This window comes from Alexandromys fortis, unplaced genomic scaffold, assembly GCF_014885135.2.
Source record: "Alexandromys fortis isolate MF-2015 unplaced genomic scaffold, M_Fortis_MF-2015_v1.1 scaffold_122, whole genome shotgun sequence".
Classification (NCBI taxonomy): domain Eukaryota; kingdom Metazoa; phylum Chordata; class Mammalia; order Rodentia; family Cricetidae; genus Alexandromys; species Alexandromys fortis.
In genome coordinates this window covers 3,755,435-3,773,725 of record NW_026068004.1, presented here as the reverse complement: position 1 = coordinate 3,773,725, position 18,291 = coordinate 3,755,435, and the positions used below count along the sequence as shown (strand labels likewise).

The following is an 18,291-nucleotide window of genomic DNA, read 5'->3' as shown; positions in this document are numbered from 1 at the left end:
CACAATGAGCTAGAGATGGACCATCCCCAGAGCTGTGTTTTCTCCCTTGGCCTGTTGGCAGTGTTTTGCTCATTCGTATGTGGTTTGTATTAAGAAATAGAACTGAAGAATTATCTTTTCAAGCAGGGCATGGGGAGTGGAAGCAGGAGGATTAGGAGTTCAAGGGTAGCCTTGGCTGTATAGTGAGTTTGTAGTTAGCCTGGCTGTACAAAACCTGTCTCAGCCGGGCAGTGGTGGCGCACGCCTTTAATCCCAGCACTTGGGAGGCAGAGGTAGGCGGATCTCTGTGAGTTCGAGACCAGCCTGGTCTACAAGAGCTAGTTCTAGGACAGGCTCCAAAACCACAGAGAAACCCTGTCTCGAAAAACCAAAAAAAAAAAAAAAAAAAAAAAAAGAAAGACAAAACAACAACAAAAAAACCTGTCTCAAAGCAGAGTGTCTTATTTCATTTTCATTTCTTACCTCATTAAAATCTTGCACTTTAATTGGTTCTTGGTCTTTCATACTGGTGTCTCTTCCTTCTTCCTATGTTACTGATAATTCGGCCTCTCAGATGGAAATCTCAATCCAAATAAATCACCAGTTAAAATATACACAAGAGTTACTAAAATAGCCTTAAAATAATTTACATTTGTTTAAATTATTGAGTGTGTGCATGTGCACACAATCTATGTATGGGCACACTTGTGTAATGGTGTACATGGGGAAGTCAGAGAACAACTTTTGGGGAGTCTATTTTCTCTTTCTACCTTTTTGTGGTTCCAGAGATTGAACTTGGGTCTCCAAGTTTGTACGGCAAGCACTTTTACCCACCCATCCATCTTGCCAGGCCCCAAAATGGGCTACATTCTTTTCTTTGAAAAGACATGTTTACTTTTATCTTATGTGTATGAGTGTTTGCTCTTTATGTGTGTGTACACACACCACATGAATGCAATGCCTGTGGCAGCCAGAAAAGGGCGTCAGATCTCCTGGAACTCAAATTACAGATGCTTGTGAGCTGCAATGGGAGTGTTGGGTGTGAATCTGGATTCTCTGCAAGAGGAGTAAGCACTGTGAGCCATCTCTCCAGTCCCAAGCTACATTTTGCTTGTGTATCTTTCTCTGAGACAAACCCATAAAGTGTCTTCCAACAATTTTACCTTCTTTCTTGGGTTAGATCAAGTGTCCATTTTGATTATAGGCTGACTTCCCGGTTTGGGCTTTTGCTGTTTGGCAGTGAGCCAAAAGGAACAAGCTTTAGAAAAAGCTCTAAAGCATCTTGTTGCGTTAATCAAGTTACTATTTCCAGTCCTCATATTCAAGGTCCAGAAAAGAGGACGGGCAATCCCAAACCGTTGAGTTAGAAAGGAGAAGGGGTGCTACTTAAAAACGGACACAAAGACTCGGGTGAGTCAGACTCCTTCTGACAGTAGTTAGAGAAAATGTCGAGAATTGTGTCGACCTACAGCAAGGCCTGAGGAGAGGAGGAAGGACATATTTTCCTCCAAAGCATTTTCTCTCTCGTCATTACTCAACATCTGCCCTAGTGAACACCTTTGCATGTCCCCAAGACACTTGGATGCATTCAACACTCAAGGCAGGAGTTCCTTAGCCCCAGGCACACCCGCATGGTGCCTGATGCTTTAACAGAAAGCGGGGGAGACACCTAAACTCTTCAAACTAAGACGGCCCTACATTTTCCTTGTATTTTCTTACTATTAGAACGCCATCCTGAACAAGAACGCCAATAGGCACGCGAGCATGGATGGGGGAAAGATCATGAGGTCTCAACCCTAGACAAAGAACTACAGGCAACAAAGGGATGCTGAGAGCAGAGAAGTTACAGGCAACGAAGGGGATGCTGAGAGCAGAGAAGCAATCTTCCCCAGGAAGAGTCACCAATTGGTTATCCAATACCAACGGGTCAAAACACACATGTACCAGTAATTTATACAGACTGAGTAGGTTGTATTTATATATTTAGGAATCTCTCTCTCTCTTTCTCCGTGTGTGTGTGTGTGTGTGTGTGTGTGTGTGTGTGTGTGTGTATAACAATAATTGACAAGGAGGCCATGAATTTGAAAGAGAACATGGTGGAAGAAGTGTACATGGGAGGCTTTGGAGGCAGAAAAAGGAGGAAATGATATAATTCTAACCTCAAAAAGTCGTTTAAAAATTAAAGACTATAAGCAAAAAAAAAAAAAGAAGAAGAATGCCATATATTTTAACTTTTTTTTTCTTGAGACAGTCTTACTATGTATCTTTGGCTGTGTGAGCTCACTATGTAGACCAAACGGGCTTTGAACTCACAGACATCTGCTTGCCTTTGATTCCCAAAGCCAGGATTAAAGATGTCTGCCATCACAACTGGCTATTTTTTAGATAGATTTTTAAAAAATGTTTAAGATAGCTTTTCCAAACAGTCTATTTAAAAACCGAAAAATAATTTATACCTAGTCTATAACACTGATTAACATAGCTTATTTTATATTTGAAAGCATTAAATATATTTTACAAATAGCGTATAAAATTTACCATAACTTATGGCACACTGAATATAGGTATTCATTTGAGCAATCACACACTTCATGAGACAGGTAACCAAAGCTTGAACTGGAAATGGATGCAAATGCTGAGTGTCTGAAGGTGGCCCTGAGTCTAAAGGGAGCTCACCTCACCTGCCAGTCAGCAGAGGGAGAGGAAAGCCGGTGACTTGTCGCAGGTTCCCTCCTTCACAAGGGCCAGCTGCCAAGGACTTTGAGGAACAGTTTAACGGCTCAGAACACAGCACGGTCACTGTTCTGTCTGGGAGGCGGGGCCCACTTACTGCTCTGAATTTACCCGTGCCTCCTGGACGCAGACTGATAAGTAGATCTCGCCGCTGTCATACGTGGCTAAGGCATGACAGAGGACGAAACACTGCCCACTCACCTCTAGGTGGAGTGGTTTCTGTACGCAACCTTGGGCATGCTACGACCGCTATAGGTTACAAGTAATTCCCTATAGAAATCTCTACAGATCTCCACGAGAGTTGGTACTGTATCGTCAACTCCTGGCCAACTCTTGCTTTGGTCAAATCCCCTACAGGCCTCAAACATATGCAGTGGGAATACTCATCTGCTTTGAGGAAGTCTGCTCCAGGGATCACGTGAGCCACTGCCTGTAAGACTCCTGCCCTTGTGATGGAGCTTGATAAATATCTAAAATACTGTGGGTACTGTCACCCTCGACAAGTAGCTCACATTCCTACTTTACAAAAGTCATTCCATGTTTCTATTTCGTGTCTAGGGGTAGAGATTGTACACGGCACCATCTATGGAGATGACAGGAGAACTTGCGGAAATCGGTTCTCTCCTTCCACCAAGTGCATCCTGGGGACCAGACCCAAGTCTTCATGCCGACAGACAGTGATGGGCATCTACTTACTGATGAACCTGATGGCATTTAGAAACGCTATCATGTTTCCAGGTGTGTAAGAAAAGGAAGTGATTTTTCAGGATTATTTTTCCTGTAAAAGCCGAAGAATGACTTTCAGATTTTTATTTGCTAGGGAAGTCTTCAGGGCAAACCTGCCGCAGGGCACCCAGAAGTGAAGCTTTGTGACTGGTTCAGTGGGAGGGGGAGACTCCAGGTGGCTGTGTCAAGTTAACCAAACCCAACCAACACGGGTTTTATTTGCCTAAATGTTTACACTTGTTCTAGTATGACGTTAATATTTCATGATTCTACGATGTTCTTCCGTTTCTTGTTTCCTTTTAGGATACTTTTTAAGGTTAAGTGTGTGTAAAGGACCGTGCCCTGCAAGATGCAAAGACATGACAGAGAAGACAACGCCTCCATTGCTTTGAGGATTCAATATTGTTAAAAATGTAAGGCTTCCTCGAGATTATGCGAACAGTGCATGCCATGCATCAAAACCCTTGTGGTGTTTATGTCAAAATGGTGAAGACCTGGATTAACCCACACAACTTAGAAGAAACTCAAGGCTGGAGCTGCAGTGCTTTATTTATAATAAGTACAGCCACAGCACGCACCTGTTTTAAAAATAGACACATGGATGAGTAGGGCAGAAGGTCCAACAGAAGACTTAAACAACTGATTTTTTTTTTTTTTTTTTTTTTTTCAAAACCAGATTTCTTTCTCTGTGTAGTCCTGGCTGTTCTGGAACTCACTCTGCAGACCAGGCTGGCCTCGAACTTAGAGATACATCTGCCTCTGCCTCCTAAGTGCTGGGATTAAAGGCATGTGCCATCACTGCCTGGCTTTTTTTTTTCTTTTAATTTTTTAATTTTATGTGCATGGGTATTTTGCCTACATACACATCTGTGCCCATGTGCCTGCAGTGCCTAAAGAAACCAGAAGAGGGCATCAGAATCCCTGGAACTGGAGTTACAGTCAGTTGTGAGCGGCCATGTGGATGTTGGGAATTGAGCCTGGGGTCTCTGGTAAAGCAGCCCAGTTTTCTTAGGTGCTGAGTCATCTCTCCAGCCCCATACAATTGATTTTTGACAAAAGCAACAATATAATTCAAGGAAGAAATAGTTGTTTTCAACAACTGCTCTGAGCAAACTGGATACACTTTAGGAAATGAACACTACTCAACCCTTTCATCATTGCATTAACAAAAAATTATCTTTAATAGATTATAAACATAAATGTTAGGATTCAGTCATTATACTGGCCCCTGTTGCCTGGCAACCCAGGGTCCTATGGCTGCTACATCACTACGTGTATACACACAGGTGCAAAAGGTCCCTTTAAGAGACAAGCTCCGCCCATTCCCACTCTCTTCCCACAGCTCTTCTGAAGAGGTAGCCTGGTCTTCTTCCTCTTTCTCTCTGTATTTCTCCTTCCCTCTTCCCTCCCCCTTTACCTTTCTCTCAACAAACTCCCACACAAGCTCTGCCTGCATGGTGTATTTGTCTGGCCCTCACCTGCTGCGGGCTCTCACTCGCTTTGGGCTCTCACCCACCAAGGTTTCTCTCGTGCCCTTTTATAACATAAATGTGTATGCTAGAACTACTAAGACATTTATTAGAAAGGGTAAGAATCACTTTGTGCCACCACCTGTAATCCAAGCTCCCTGGGGGACAGGGGCAGAAGCGGCACTGAGGCTTGCTAGCTTTCAGTCTAGCAGAGAAAATAGGAGCTCTACGTTCAGGGAGAGACCCTGCCTCAAAGGAATAGGCACGAGTGATACAGAAGACACCGGCCTGCATGCTTGCAGAGGCATGCACACCTCTGGCAGACAGGTGTGTGCATACACTCGACACAGACACTAACTAAACAAACAAATAAAAATAAACAAAAACGAGGGCTAGCTTGGTGGTTACGAGCACTTGTACTTGGCAGTGGTGGTGCATAGTTTTAATCCCAGCACCTGGGAGGCAAAGGCAGGCTGATGGCCGAGTTCAAGGCCAGCCTGATATACAGAGCAAGTCAGAACAGTCACAGAGAGACCTTGTCTTGAAACAAACCAACGAACAAACAAAAGAACACTTGTTGGTCTTGCAGAGGTCCTAGTCCAGTTCTTTTTAAGTTTCATTGTGTGTGATAACGTCCCACATTTTGTTCAAACTTGTCAGCTGGCGCAGGTTGTTGCTGCCCTTGGGATGCTGTAAATAACGCTGCTCTGAACGTGAAGGTAGAAATACGTATCTGAGGCCTTGCGTTTAACTTACACCTGGAAGCGCCATTAGCAGAGCACGTTAATGCTACGGGCAGTGCTCTGAGGGCTCCCTACTGTCTCAACAGCGTGGGTTCACCACCACAAGCAGTGGTGTCCTAAGGTTCCTATGGCTACAATAAAACACCATGACCAAAGAGTAACTTAGGGAGGAAAGGGTTTCTTTTGCCAACACTTCCAGGTAACACTGAGGGAAGTCACAGTAAGAGCACAGGGCAGGAACCTGGAGGCAGGAGCTGAAACAGAGGCCACGGAAGAGTGCTGCTTACTGGCTCGCTCTCCATGGCTGGCTTTCATATAGCACCCAGAACCACCAGCCCACGACTGGCACCGCCCACAGTGAACTGGGTTTTCCCACATGAATCATCAATCAAGGAAATGTACCACAGGCTTGCCCAGAGGTCAGTTTGGTGAGGGCATTTCCTAAATTGAGGTTCCATCTTCCAAAATGACTCAGGTTGACATACAGTCGGCACAAGTAGCAATGCGCTATGTTCTAATTCTTCTAGTCCCAACAACATGACATTTCTTTTTTCCTTTTCTTTCTTTTTCTCTTTCTCCCTCCCTCCCTTCCTCCCTCCCTCCCTCCCTCCCTCCCTCCCTCCCTCCCTCCCTCCCTCCCTCCCTCCCTCTCTCCCTCCCTTCCTTCCTTTCTTGTTTTTCAAGACAGGGTTTCTCTGTGTAACAGCCCTGGTTATTCTGGAACTCGATCTGTAGACCAGACTGGCCTTGAACTCACAGAGATCCGCCTGTCTCTGCCTCCTTGAGTGTTGGGATTAAAGGTGTGCGCCACCACCGCGCACAAGTCATTTCTTATTTTTTTAATAAGAATTGTCCCAGTGGGTATTTGCTGTGGAATATTTGTTTACACCGTGTGAAAATGTGTCAATGTGATTGATTTACTAGAGAGCTGAGTGGCCAGTAGCTACGCAGGAGAGAATAGGTGGACTTCCAGCCAGAGAGGGGAACTCGAGAGCAATCTAGGTGTGCGAGAGTTGGACGTAGGACACAAAGGCCAGGTAACTGAATCACGTGGCAGAACACAGATTAATAGAAAAGGGTTAATTTAAGCTATAAGAACTAGGTAGGGGCAGGGCAGTGGTATGCACACCTTTAATCCCAGCACTCCGGAGGCAGAGGCAGTGAATCCCTGTGAGTTCGAGGCCAGCCTGGTCTACAAGAGCTAGTTCCAGGATAGAAACAACAACAACAACAAAAAACCCTACTTGGTAAGCTAAATAAGTTTTGTGAGCTTCCTAAAGGAAAGTCCAAATACAGGTATTTAATAATTTTAAAACTAAGTTTGTTGAGCACTTTGCACTGTATTTAATACTATACATGTGGTTATGAAACAAATAATCTGAGGCTGGAGATACTACACATGAAAGTGTATATTAAAGGTAATCCACTGCCAAGAAGAAACGGTTTAGAAACACCACAACTGGGGAAGTGGAAAAAGACAAGATCTCCTGAGTAAATGGGACCTTGGGAGAGGGTTGAAGGAGAGAGGAGAGGCAGGGAGGGGAGCAGAGGAAAATGCAGAGCTCAATAAAAATCAATTAAAAAATACTACAACTGTGAATACAATAGTAATAATCACAAACTTGTACAAAGTAAGAGTAATTTTTTTATCTGATGGCTGTTAATTCTATGCTGGTGTAGAAATCCTAATTTTGGGACTGCAGAGATGGCTCAGCAGTTTAGAGCACTGGCTGCTCTGCCAGAGGACCTGCGTTCAGTTCCCAGCACCTGCACGGCAGCTTACAATGATCTTTATGCAGTGAATCTGAAGCCTTCCTCTGCCCCCTCAGGCACTACATGCATATCATACACAGACATACCTACAACCAAAACATCCATGCACATAGAACAGCAACAAAAATAAGCGGGCCTGACATTCATACAACAGCAATACACATAAAACATCCATACACATAAAACAACAATAAAAATAAGCGAGCCTGACATTCATACAACCACAATACACATAAAACATCCATACACATAAAACAACAATAAAAATAAGCGGGCCTGACATTCATACAACCGCAATGATGCTGCTGTTCAGCACAAGTACTTAAAACGAGACGTAAGCACTGGCAGATAAAAACACACTCGGTTAGAACACAGCACCTCTGTGCCCTGACCCCCGATATTGTCAGGACCAGTCTCCGAAGAACCAGCTTAGACGATGGGTAGCCTTGTGGCTCACACCACTGGTTGCTATTGGATACACACTAAACAAACTCCAGGAACTAAATAAAGCACACTGACCATTTCTCCAAGCAACTTTTTCTCGGAGTCAAGCGATCGAACCCGGTTTCTTAAAGCCAGAATTTCCTCGTCCAGCCTCTGGTTGTGCTCTTTCACTTTCCGTAGGTCTGTCGCATCTAAACAGAGGAGGAGGCGGTTACTACTTGGGCCACAGTTTTCCCTTGGGAGGCAACGACTCTTAAACACTAACGAGTGGGGGTCTGCTGCGTTCTGCATATGTGGTTGTCTGCATAGGAGAGCCGCCAAACCAGAATATTCTACCAACCTATTGTAATGAAACAGAAGCTTTGTATTTCTCACAGAGGTCTAAGGAACTTTTTGAATGTATTGTTTCCAACAATACAGGGGTCTGGGAACATGAAACATTTCTTATTGTGTGTGTGTGTGTGAGTGTGGCATGTGCACACATGTCAGAAGACAGATTGCTGGCATCAGGTCTGTCCTTCAACCAGGTGGGTCCTGGTTCAGAGCCATCTCAATGTCCCTGGAGCTAAAATTTCAGGAGGGTGTACATTTTTTTATTTTAAAGGAAAGGATTTTGGAATTTTGACTGATTTTGAAATTATTTAAAATTGATAAAAATATTCTATAAATCATTTTTGTTGTGACCATTGGGATATCCAAATTTTACAATCGCTGGTAGAATTATTAAATACCAAAGGCAGGGTCAGATTAGCTCATTCAACACCACTCCAGGCCTATTGGCTTTCCAGTGAACAAATGTGAAGGAGTTATTGTTGAACAGACTATAAGGTCCTTGGCTCCAGGGGTCTCAGTACCCCCTGAGTTCTCTGTCCTGGTGACAGATTTTGGAATCAGATACATAAGGATTCACACATCAGCTGTGGTATATTTTGTAGTTAATGGATAACCCAGGTAACCTTGCCACAGCTCAGCGTCCTTATCTAGGAGATGGGGATAATCATATTCGGTACCCAACTTGTGAGGAGGATTAAAGAAAATCATGAGAAGCTCCTGGCAGAGCGACTCCTGCTCCGGGGGTAGGAAGTGATGGCAGCTGCAACAGCCAGAGCAGCACTGGCTGTAGGAGTGCTACTTGTGATTGCCATTATTAAGAACACTTTAAAGATTTGTCTTATCATGTCATTTATGTGTGAGTGTCTGTGTGTCTGTGCATGTGGGCAAATGTCCACAGAGGCCAGAAGAGGGCGTCAAATCCCCTGGAGCTGAAGTTACAAGTGGTTGCGACTTGCTCAATGTGGGCGCTACAACCAAACTCGGGTCCTCTGTAAGTGTTTGTTAGCCATGGAGCTCTTACGTGATGTGTATATATATATATATATATATATTATGTATTGTGTTCTGCCTGCACCTATGCCTTCATGACAGAAGAGGGCACCAGATCTCATTACAGATGGTTGTGAGCCACCATATGGTTGCCGGGTATTGAACTCAGGTCCTCTGGGAGAGCAGTCAGTGCTCTTAACCTCTGAGCCATCTCTCCAGCCCTCTTAAGTGATATTTTAAACTGCACATACTATGCTATTGTGTGATCTATTATTACTATATATGCTAATGACTCACCACTTTCTTTCAGTTTTATCAGATTGTTTTTCAATTTTTCAATTTCCAGTCGAGCATTCTCAAGTACCTCGTCTAAAATAAAACAAAAAGAAAACGTATGTACAAAAAGAAATGAGGGGCTGAAGAGATGGCTCAGCAGTGAAGAACACTGGCTGTTCTTCCAAAGAACTCAGGTTCAATTCCCACAACCCACACGGCAACTGTCTCTAAATTCTGTCCCAGGGGATCTGTATCTGTCGCCCTCTTCTGGCTTCCTCAGGCACTGAATATATGGGGTGCACAGACATATATATCAGGCAAGCATTCATACACATAAATATAAATCCCCCATGCGGTGGTTTGAATAGGAATGCCTCCCATGTGTTTGAGTGCTTGACCCATAAGGTGGCACTGTTAGGAGGTGTGGCCTTGTTGGGGTAGGTGTGGCCTTGTTGGGGTAGGTGTGGCCTTGTTGGGGTAGGTGTGGCCTTGTTGGGGTAGGTGTGGCCTTGTTGGAGGAAGCGTGTCACTTTGGAGGCAGGCTTTGAGCTCTCATATGTTCAAGTTATGTCTAGTGTGGCAGTCACCTTTTGCTGCCTGCAGATCAAGATGCAGAACTCTCAGCTCCTTCTCCAGCACCACGTCTGCCTTTGTGCTGTGACGCTTCCCCTTGACAGACAATGGACTAAACCTCTGAAACTGTAAGCCAGGCCTCATTAAATGCTTTCCTTTGTAAGAGCTGTCATGGCCATGGTGCCTCTTCACAGCAATAGAAACCCTAACTAAGGGTTAAGACATCCCCAAAAGCAAATCAGCTGGGCATTGTGGTACCCAGCTTAATTCCCACATCAGGTAGATCTCCGTTAATTCAGCCTACATAGAAATACCCTGTCTCAAAACACCAAAACCAAAGACATAAATGACTCATATGACAATCAGATTTCCTACCTTTTCTTCTCTGTGAATACCGTCCTTTGAGTCTCTACAGAGGTGTGATCTATCTGGAAGCTTTGCTGGGTTCCCGTCTAGTGTTCCTACTGAACACCTTATTGATTCCATGAACCTCTGACCACACATTCCCTAACCATTCTCTTTCTCTTTATGTATTTATTTATTTTGGTTTTCTGGAGACAGGGTTTTTCTGTGTAATAGCCCTAGCCATCCTGGAACTCACCTTGTAGATCACTAGGCTGGCCTCGAACTCAGAGATCCACCTGCTTCTGCCTCCCAAGTGCTGGGATTAAAGGCATGTGCTATCACACCTGGCCCTAAGCAGTCTCTTATAAGATTAAGTTATGAAGGGCTTGGATCACTGAGGTCACAAGGGCAGCTGAATGTTTAAAGCATGCATAACACAATCCTGCCTCAGGTAAGGATGGGGAAGTCTGTTCTGAGAAACTGCTGGGAGGTAATTTTATTAGAGCATAAACACCATAGGGTATACTTGCATAGTAAAATGGCTACAGTGTTATTAGGTGATTTAATTTTATGAAACTAATGTACATAGAAGATTTCCAGCTGACCAAAATGTCACTATGTGGTAAGTGGACTATATTGAGAATTTTGCCAATATCTGCTAGCAATGAAAATAACAAAATCCCAGGAATAGATTTTGGTATTGTGTCGGTCACTGTCCTCACCACTAAAAAGCATCTTAAGGAGGAAGGATTGATTTGGGCTTAGTTCTAGGGTACAGCCTACGATGGCAGAAGGAGCACAGAGTCACACTGTACCAAAGCCAGGAAGCAGAGAATGTTACGGCTCGGCTCATTTTCTCCCCTTTTTTCTGTCTATGTCCCGGGTGCTGTTCACATTTAGGGTGTCTCTTCCCTCCTCTGTGGACCCAATCTAGAGACTAGATCACAGGGAAGCTCAGAGGGTGGTCTTCTAGGTGATTCTAGCTCCTGCCAGGTTGACAGTATTACCCATCAGGGGTACAAAGGAGTACACGGGAACAGCAGCAGGGGCACTGGAGTTGATGGAGGCTTTATCCCTTTGCTTCTTGAGAGCTCCTCACTGTGATTGGCTGGCGGGTTTCCTAAACCATTAAAATGAAGGATCTGCTAACACTAAGAGGCGAACGCTGAGCTTTACAGGAATACCCCCAGTCACACCATGGGTGCCACAGACAGTTGTGCGCAGTTTATTATTATGCCAGCAACACTATAACCCATCAGATGAGAAATTATATTCGAATTATAGCAATACTATTCCTGCTGCTGCCTCCAGGAGCAACTGTCCCATTGTCAGGCATATAATTATGACAAATACAATGTAGGTGCCCACATCCCAATGTATGGGTGAGATAAGCAAGTCAGGAACTGGAGCAGCCTGCTCAGTGCCGAGGGGAATAAATAGCATGGCGGGAGATGCAAACCCGGGGCTGTCTTCTCCATGCTGGAGACGTGAGATGGTTTCTGTGGCACTAAAACAAGTTTTCCAAGGTACTCCTTTATGGAAGAAGGGGAAGCAGAGGAACTTCAGGTGGAAAGAATATTCGAGAAAGAGAGCAGCATGAGTAATGGAGAGAAGGCAGGAAGAACAAAGGAGGCAGGAGAGACACTGGACCTTCTGGGAACGACAGGGATCCAGAGCTGCTTGGGTCTGCAGAGCAAAGGGTTGGGGCGAGTGTGGGATGTGGGCTGTAGACAGACAGAAAAAAATCCTGTTTGCTTCCCTAACTTTAAGAGAACCAGGGCTTCCAAAATGTTAAAAAGTTCTGAGGTGCTCCAGATACTCAGAAAACATTTGGTTTTCATTTTAAAAGCTAGACTGTGGATGCAGTGTTGACCCACACCTGAATCCCAGCACCAGGAGGTAGAGGCAGGAGGATTCTGAGTTTGAAGCTAGCCTGGCCTATACAGTGAGCCTGAGGCTAGCTAAGGCTATATAGTGATACCCTGTCTCAAAAATAAAATCTACTTTTAGAATGACACAGCCAAATGAATTGTTTGCCCGATTTAAAAATTAATGGAGACAACCAGTTCCTTAAACTTGGTTGGTCAGATGGCTGCCATATCAGTGAAGAATTCGACAACTCTGGCTTTTCATTAGCCTTAAATGAGCCACAATCCTAGAACTGGTTTCTCTTTTGAGAGAAGGCTTTGTTATGTAGCCCAGAATGGAATTCACTCTGTTAACACTGATCTTAAAGTATAACCTCCTTCTTCAGCCCCTCAAATGCTGGTACAAGCATGCACCACCATGCCTGGCAGGCTTTGTTACATTTTTAAGACCTTCTACTGGATTCGCAGATGTATTTTCTAAGTCTACTTCTTTATTTATTATTCTAGATATAATGGGTTTGTTGTTGTTGTATTTTGTTTTTTGTTTATTTTAACAGGGGCTTCCTATTCTATAGCTCTGGCTGTCCTGGAGCTAGCTTTATAGACCAGGCTGGCCTTGAACTCTGCCTCCTGAGTGCTGGGATTAAAGACATGCACCATCATGCCTGGCTAGACCATGGACACATAAGTGTATTCTTTTTTTTTTTTTGAGGGGGTGGCAATATTTAATCTTTTACCAAGATTAGTAGCAACAGAAGAACAAAAGAATAAAAAGGTAAGTTGAGCTACATAACATGAAAACCTTTGGTCCAATAAAGGACACTGTCAACAGAGGGAAGATTTGTGAGACGTGCTGGAGAATATTCCTGGTATCACACAGACAGACAGACATGTGAACAATGCAAAAGTAACTCCGCAAGGCAATATCCACTTTTGCAAAAGGCTGCACAATGATCCAACGGGGTGAGCCAGCACACTTGGGCAGGAGGCAGGATGGTGGCAGTGTTTCACTCTGCAACCTTACTATTTGAATGCTAGGCCCCGTTCATAATAGTGTAGGGTATGACCGACAATCTCAGGAATGCCTGGTATTCAAGGCTTGGGCAAACAGGCAGGGTTTCACAAGATGAGGAAGGTTTATGGAATAGTAAGCTTTGGCAGCCCGGCCATGTTTGCTAGAAAAGACTGCTCACAATTCAGAAGCGGAAGTATTTGAAAATCCCCTGTCTCGTAAGAGATTAATATCCAGAACATTTACAATAGAAATCCCACACCTATAATCCTACCACTCTGGGAGGCAGAGGAAGGTAGATTTCTGAGCCAGCCTGAACTACAGAGTGAGTTCCAGGACAGATAGGGCTACACAGAGAAACCCTGTCTCAACCAACATCCCCCATGCCCTGAAGACAAAACCCCACTGTTAAAAAGCAGCCATGGCTGGCTGAGAGAGGTGGTGGCACAGGCCTTTGATCCTAGAACTCAAGCGGGAGAGGCAGGTGGATCCCTAAATTCAAGGATGATTTACACAGCAAATCCCAGGCCAGCCAGAGTTGCATGGTTAGACCTGGTCTCAATAGGGGGCTGGAGAGATATTAATGGGATGGAGAGAGGCCTCATTGGTTAAGAGAACTTTCCAGAGGGCTTGGATTTGATTCTCATCACTCATATGTGTAATGATCTGTCCTGTCCCTTTAAGAGACAAGCCAATAAGAAGTTAGAGCTAATGGGCCAAGCAATAATTTAATTAATACAGTTTCTGTGTGATTATTTCAGGTCTAAGCTAGCCGGGTGGCCGAGAACTAACGAGCATTCTCCCTTCCTCCAACATCCTCTCCCCCTCCCCCAGTTTCTCTCTCTCTCTGTGTTGAAATAAGGAGCCACTAAATAAATATCCAACCTCACTTCTGCATAGTGTGCCTATCTATCTGTCTCTCACCTGCTGCATGGCTCCCTGCCCAGGACCAGCCACCTTTGGAGACCTGCCATGTGGTCTCCTGGCATGCCCATCCATCTGTCTCTCTTCGTGGGACTGTCTGCCCCATCAAGGTCTCACACACCCTGTGGCTCCCTGCCTGGGACTATCTGCCCCTCATGGCCCACTGTAGCCACTTGGGGAACTGCACCATTCATGCCTGGGACTGGCTGCTCTCGGGACCCACAGCCCACTGCCTACTGTCACTTTGGGAACCTGCAGTGTGGTCTCTGGACCCACTGCCCAGTGCATCCACTCGGAGACCTGCAGCATTTTTACTTAAACCATAACAATATGTGCTATGGAATAATCCTTCTGTATATTGGGAATATGTATTATTCCCACTGGTTAATAAAAAGCTGACAGGCCAGTAGCCTAGCAGGAAGTTAGGCAGGAAAACCTGAGAATGATGGGAAGAAGAGCAGAGTCAGGAGAGATGCTAGCCAGCTGCCTAGGAAGCAATATGTGCTAGAGGACAGGTAAAGCTGCCGGCCATATAGCAATATATAGACTAATAGAAATGAGTTATGTAAGAGCTAGTTAGTAATAAGCATGAGCTATTGGCTGAGCATTTATAATTAACAGAAGCCTCTATGTCATTTATTTGGGAGCAGGCAGTCAGGACAGGAAAACTCTGCCTACACACATGGTAACTCACAACTGTCTGTTAATACCAGTTCTAGATTTGATGCCCTCTTCTGGCCTCCATGGACACATGATAGACAGAAATACGTGCAGGTAAAACACCCATACACACAAAACAATAAACCTGTTTCATGGTTAAATCTCAAAAGAAAACATACACACTCATGTAAGATGCCATTTATATGAAATGTCCAGAAAAGGCAACCCTAGAGACAGAAAGTAAGTAAGTGCTCCCCTAAACTGCATTTGATAAATAGAGCTCCTATTTGGCAGAACCAAGAGCAGACGTGAATATTTGCGGTCAAAAAAAGGCACGTGTTCAGAACAGTGTGAGAGACTTGAGCAGGGACTGCTCCAAACTGCACACAATGTGAGCAGCCACCGCAGCAGACACAAGGGCTCTGGGACTCTCACAGTGAAGCCTGTTAATGCTACTATACCCTCACCATGCCAGGCTACAGTACTGACCATTAGCAAGCATTGCCAGGGAGTGTGCACCAGGGAGTGTGCAGAACCAGACCTCTTACACTACTGAGCTCTCTTTTTTTTAATATTTATTTATTATGTATACAACATTCTGTCTGTGTGTATGCCTGCAGTCCAGAAGAGGGCACCAGACCCTATTGCAGATGGTTGTGAGTCACCATGTGGTTGCTGGGAATTGAACTCAGGACCTTTGGAAGAGCAGGCAATGCTCTTAACCTCTGAGCCATCTCTCCAGCCCCCCACTACTGAGCTCTTAATTGTGCTATGGGCCACAGAATGAACCTGACCCTCCCATACAGAATCAACCTCCCACACAATGCCTAGCTGTCTCGGTATTTGTCAGCACATTCTGAAGTTTGTGTAACAAGGAAAATACTTAATGTTCCATTTTCCAGACCAAATCCCTATGGCTAAGTGGCACATGACGGTATTTTGGAAGACCACAGGAGAATGTGCCCCAGTCTCTGATCCAGTGCATTCTTATTTGGATTAGGCATATGTAAATACCCACAAGATAATGCAAGAATGCTAACAGCATCAGAATTTGTGCTAGCCCCAACTAGAAACATCACAATGCCCATCAACAGTAGAATGGACCAGTGTAGTGTCAGCAGAATATTATAAAGGCACTAATAGTGAACAGAGACAATGTAAATGAGTCTCACCAACGTCTGTGAGACTAAGCAAGAGAACAAACGGAAAGAATGGATATTGCAGGCAAGATGGCTCAGAGGATAGAGGCACCTGCCACAAAGTCTAACAACTTGCGTTCAACGGTGGTGGTAACCCACATGGTAGAAGGAATCGCTTTAAGTTGTTCTTTGACTTCTATATGTGTGTCTTAGCATCTTGCCCACATTTGCGAAAACGCACAAAATAAAAATTTTAATGTATTTTTAAGGTTTTATCTTTTTCTTTTCTTTTTTTTTTTTCTTGAGGCAAGGTCTCTCTGCATAGCCCTGGCTGTCCTGGGACTCATTATGTAGACCAGGCTGGCCTCAAATCTACCTGCCTCTGCCTCCCAAGTGATGGGATTGCACCATCATACCCATTTTAAAGTTTATTTTTTTTAAATGGGGGTTGGAAAGATGGCTCAGTGGTTAAGAGCTCTGGTTGTTCTTCCAGAGGACCTAAATTCAATTCCTAGCACCCACATGGCAGCTCACTACTGTCTGTGTGTAATTCTGATATCCTCTTCTGGCCTCTGTTGGCATCAGGCATGTACACAGAACAAAGACAAACCGCCCATACACATAAAATGTAAATAAATGAACTAAAATTTTAAATGAATGATATTGCATGTGATCAAACTCAGAAACAGCATTTAAAGTAGGGAGGTGGTGATGTTTGGTGAGGAAGAAGGATCCAGCATTAGGGCGAAGGAACAAATGGGTCTTCTGGGTGCTGGGACTCCTATTGGTGAGTGGCGTACAGTTCTGGGCTGTGCCTTCGGGGTGGGCATGTCAAGCCTGTGTTTTCTAAAGACTCGGGGACACAGAAACAGTAAGTCTTTTACATGTTCATCTTAGAGTCCCTTTCCCCTTGGCACATATTGCCTCAGGTCATCCCAGTAAATCCATGGCCAGAACGGTCGGCTGAAGCCACGGCTCACCTAACTTTCTCTGCTCTTTCTCCTCCTCTTGTGGCTCCGCAGCTCTCCGCTGGATCTCCTCCAGGGACGCCTCCAGCCTCTGTGCTATACATTCCACTTCCCTCAAGAGGCAGTTCTGAGGCTCTGCATCTTTAGCCAGGTCTTCATGCGGGCGCTGAAACGAAGCTGCAGTTAGTAAGAAGCTAACAGCAAATGTACTCTAGACACGTGGCTCTGCCTGGCCATGTGGTGCACTCCTATAATCCCAGCACTCAGGAGGTGGAGGCAGACTGTGGATCTCGGTGTGCTCAAGGCTAGCCTGGTCTACAAGAACTAGTCCCAGGACAGCTAATGCTGTTACGCAGAGAAATCCTGTCTTGAAAAACAAAAAAACTAAAACAAAAGACATGTAGCTGCTGTCCATGCTTCAAGAACCATGCAGAAAAGCAGCAGACAGCACTCCACCCATGTGCATTCTTTGATTAGGTTGAATCAAACAAAATTGTGGGTATTTGAAGGTTTTTTTACTTGTTAAAAAAATTCACATGCTTCAAAGCAACACACTAAGAGACTATGTTTATACTTTCACAAAAAGCAAACGTAAACCATGCGTCATTTGACAGGAGGGCTGACACCACTGGTGTGGATGGTGGACTATGTGGTCTGCAGAATGTTTTCACTTCTTTCATTAATTCCAAAGTGTGTACACTCTTTTAAAAAAAGAGTTACTATTGACAGAGGTGTCTGTCCCACCAGGTCCCATAGCCATTCAGCCCCAAATAAACACACAGAGGTCTACATTAATCATAAACTAGTTGGCCTATTAGCTCAGGCTTCTTATTAACTCTTATAATTTATATTAGCCCATAATTCTTGTCTGTGTTAGCCACATGGCTTGGTACCTTTTTCAGTGAGGCAGTCTCATCTTGCTGCCTCTATGTCTGGGTAACGACTGTAAACTAAGCTTTCCTCTTCCCAGAATTCTCCTGTTCTTATTGCCCCACCTCTACTTCCTGCCTGATCACCTTGCCTATACTTCCTGCCTGGCTACTGGCCAATTGGTGTTTTATCAAAATACAATTGACAGGGTACAGACCATTATCCCACAGCAAGTTACTTTTAAAATTGTAATCATGTATGTGTGTGTGTGGGGGAACATGCAAGTGCTTGGAAGAGGCTAGAGCATTCTACGGGAGTTGGAGTTACAGGGGGTTGTGAGTCACCCAATGTGGGTGCTAGGAATTGAACCCCAGCCCTTTGCAAGGGTAGTACATGTTCTTAATCACAGAGCTATCTCTCTGTGTGCCTCTCCTCCCCAGCCCCCATTCCCACACAAATATATATA

The 18,291-nt window shown here is 44.5% G+C and overlaps 1 protein-coding gene across 15 annotated transcripts in view; it reads right to left on the bottom strand.

Annotated features, from left to right (window-relative positions):
• Positions 1 to 18,291, bottom strand: part of Ccdc30 (coiled-coil domain containing 30) — a 68,081-nt gene that overhangs the window by 38,775 nt on the left and 11,015 nt on the right. For 7 of the 15 annotated variants that reach the window (XM_050161272.1, XM_050161275.1, XM_050161277.1 and 4 more), the window contains 3 exons: positions 16,968 to 17,124; positions 9,488 to 9,559; positions 7,943 to 8,058 (listed from right to left, as the gene is read on the bottom strand). In XM_050161272.1, the coding sequence (XP_050017229.1) occupies positions 7,943 to 8,058; positions 9,488 to 9,559; positions 16,968 to 17,124 (345 nt within the window). Of the gene's footprint in view, positions 1 to 462; positions 6,205 to 7,942; positions 8,059 to 9,487; positions 9,560 to 16,967; positions 17,125 to 18,291 lie in introns of those variants that run through there. The other 8 variants (XM_050161284.1, XM_050161283.1, XM_050161286.1 and 5 more) reach the window with 4 other exon arrangements.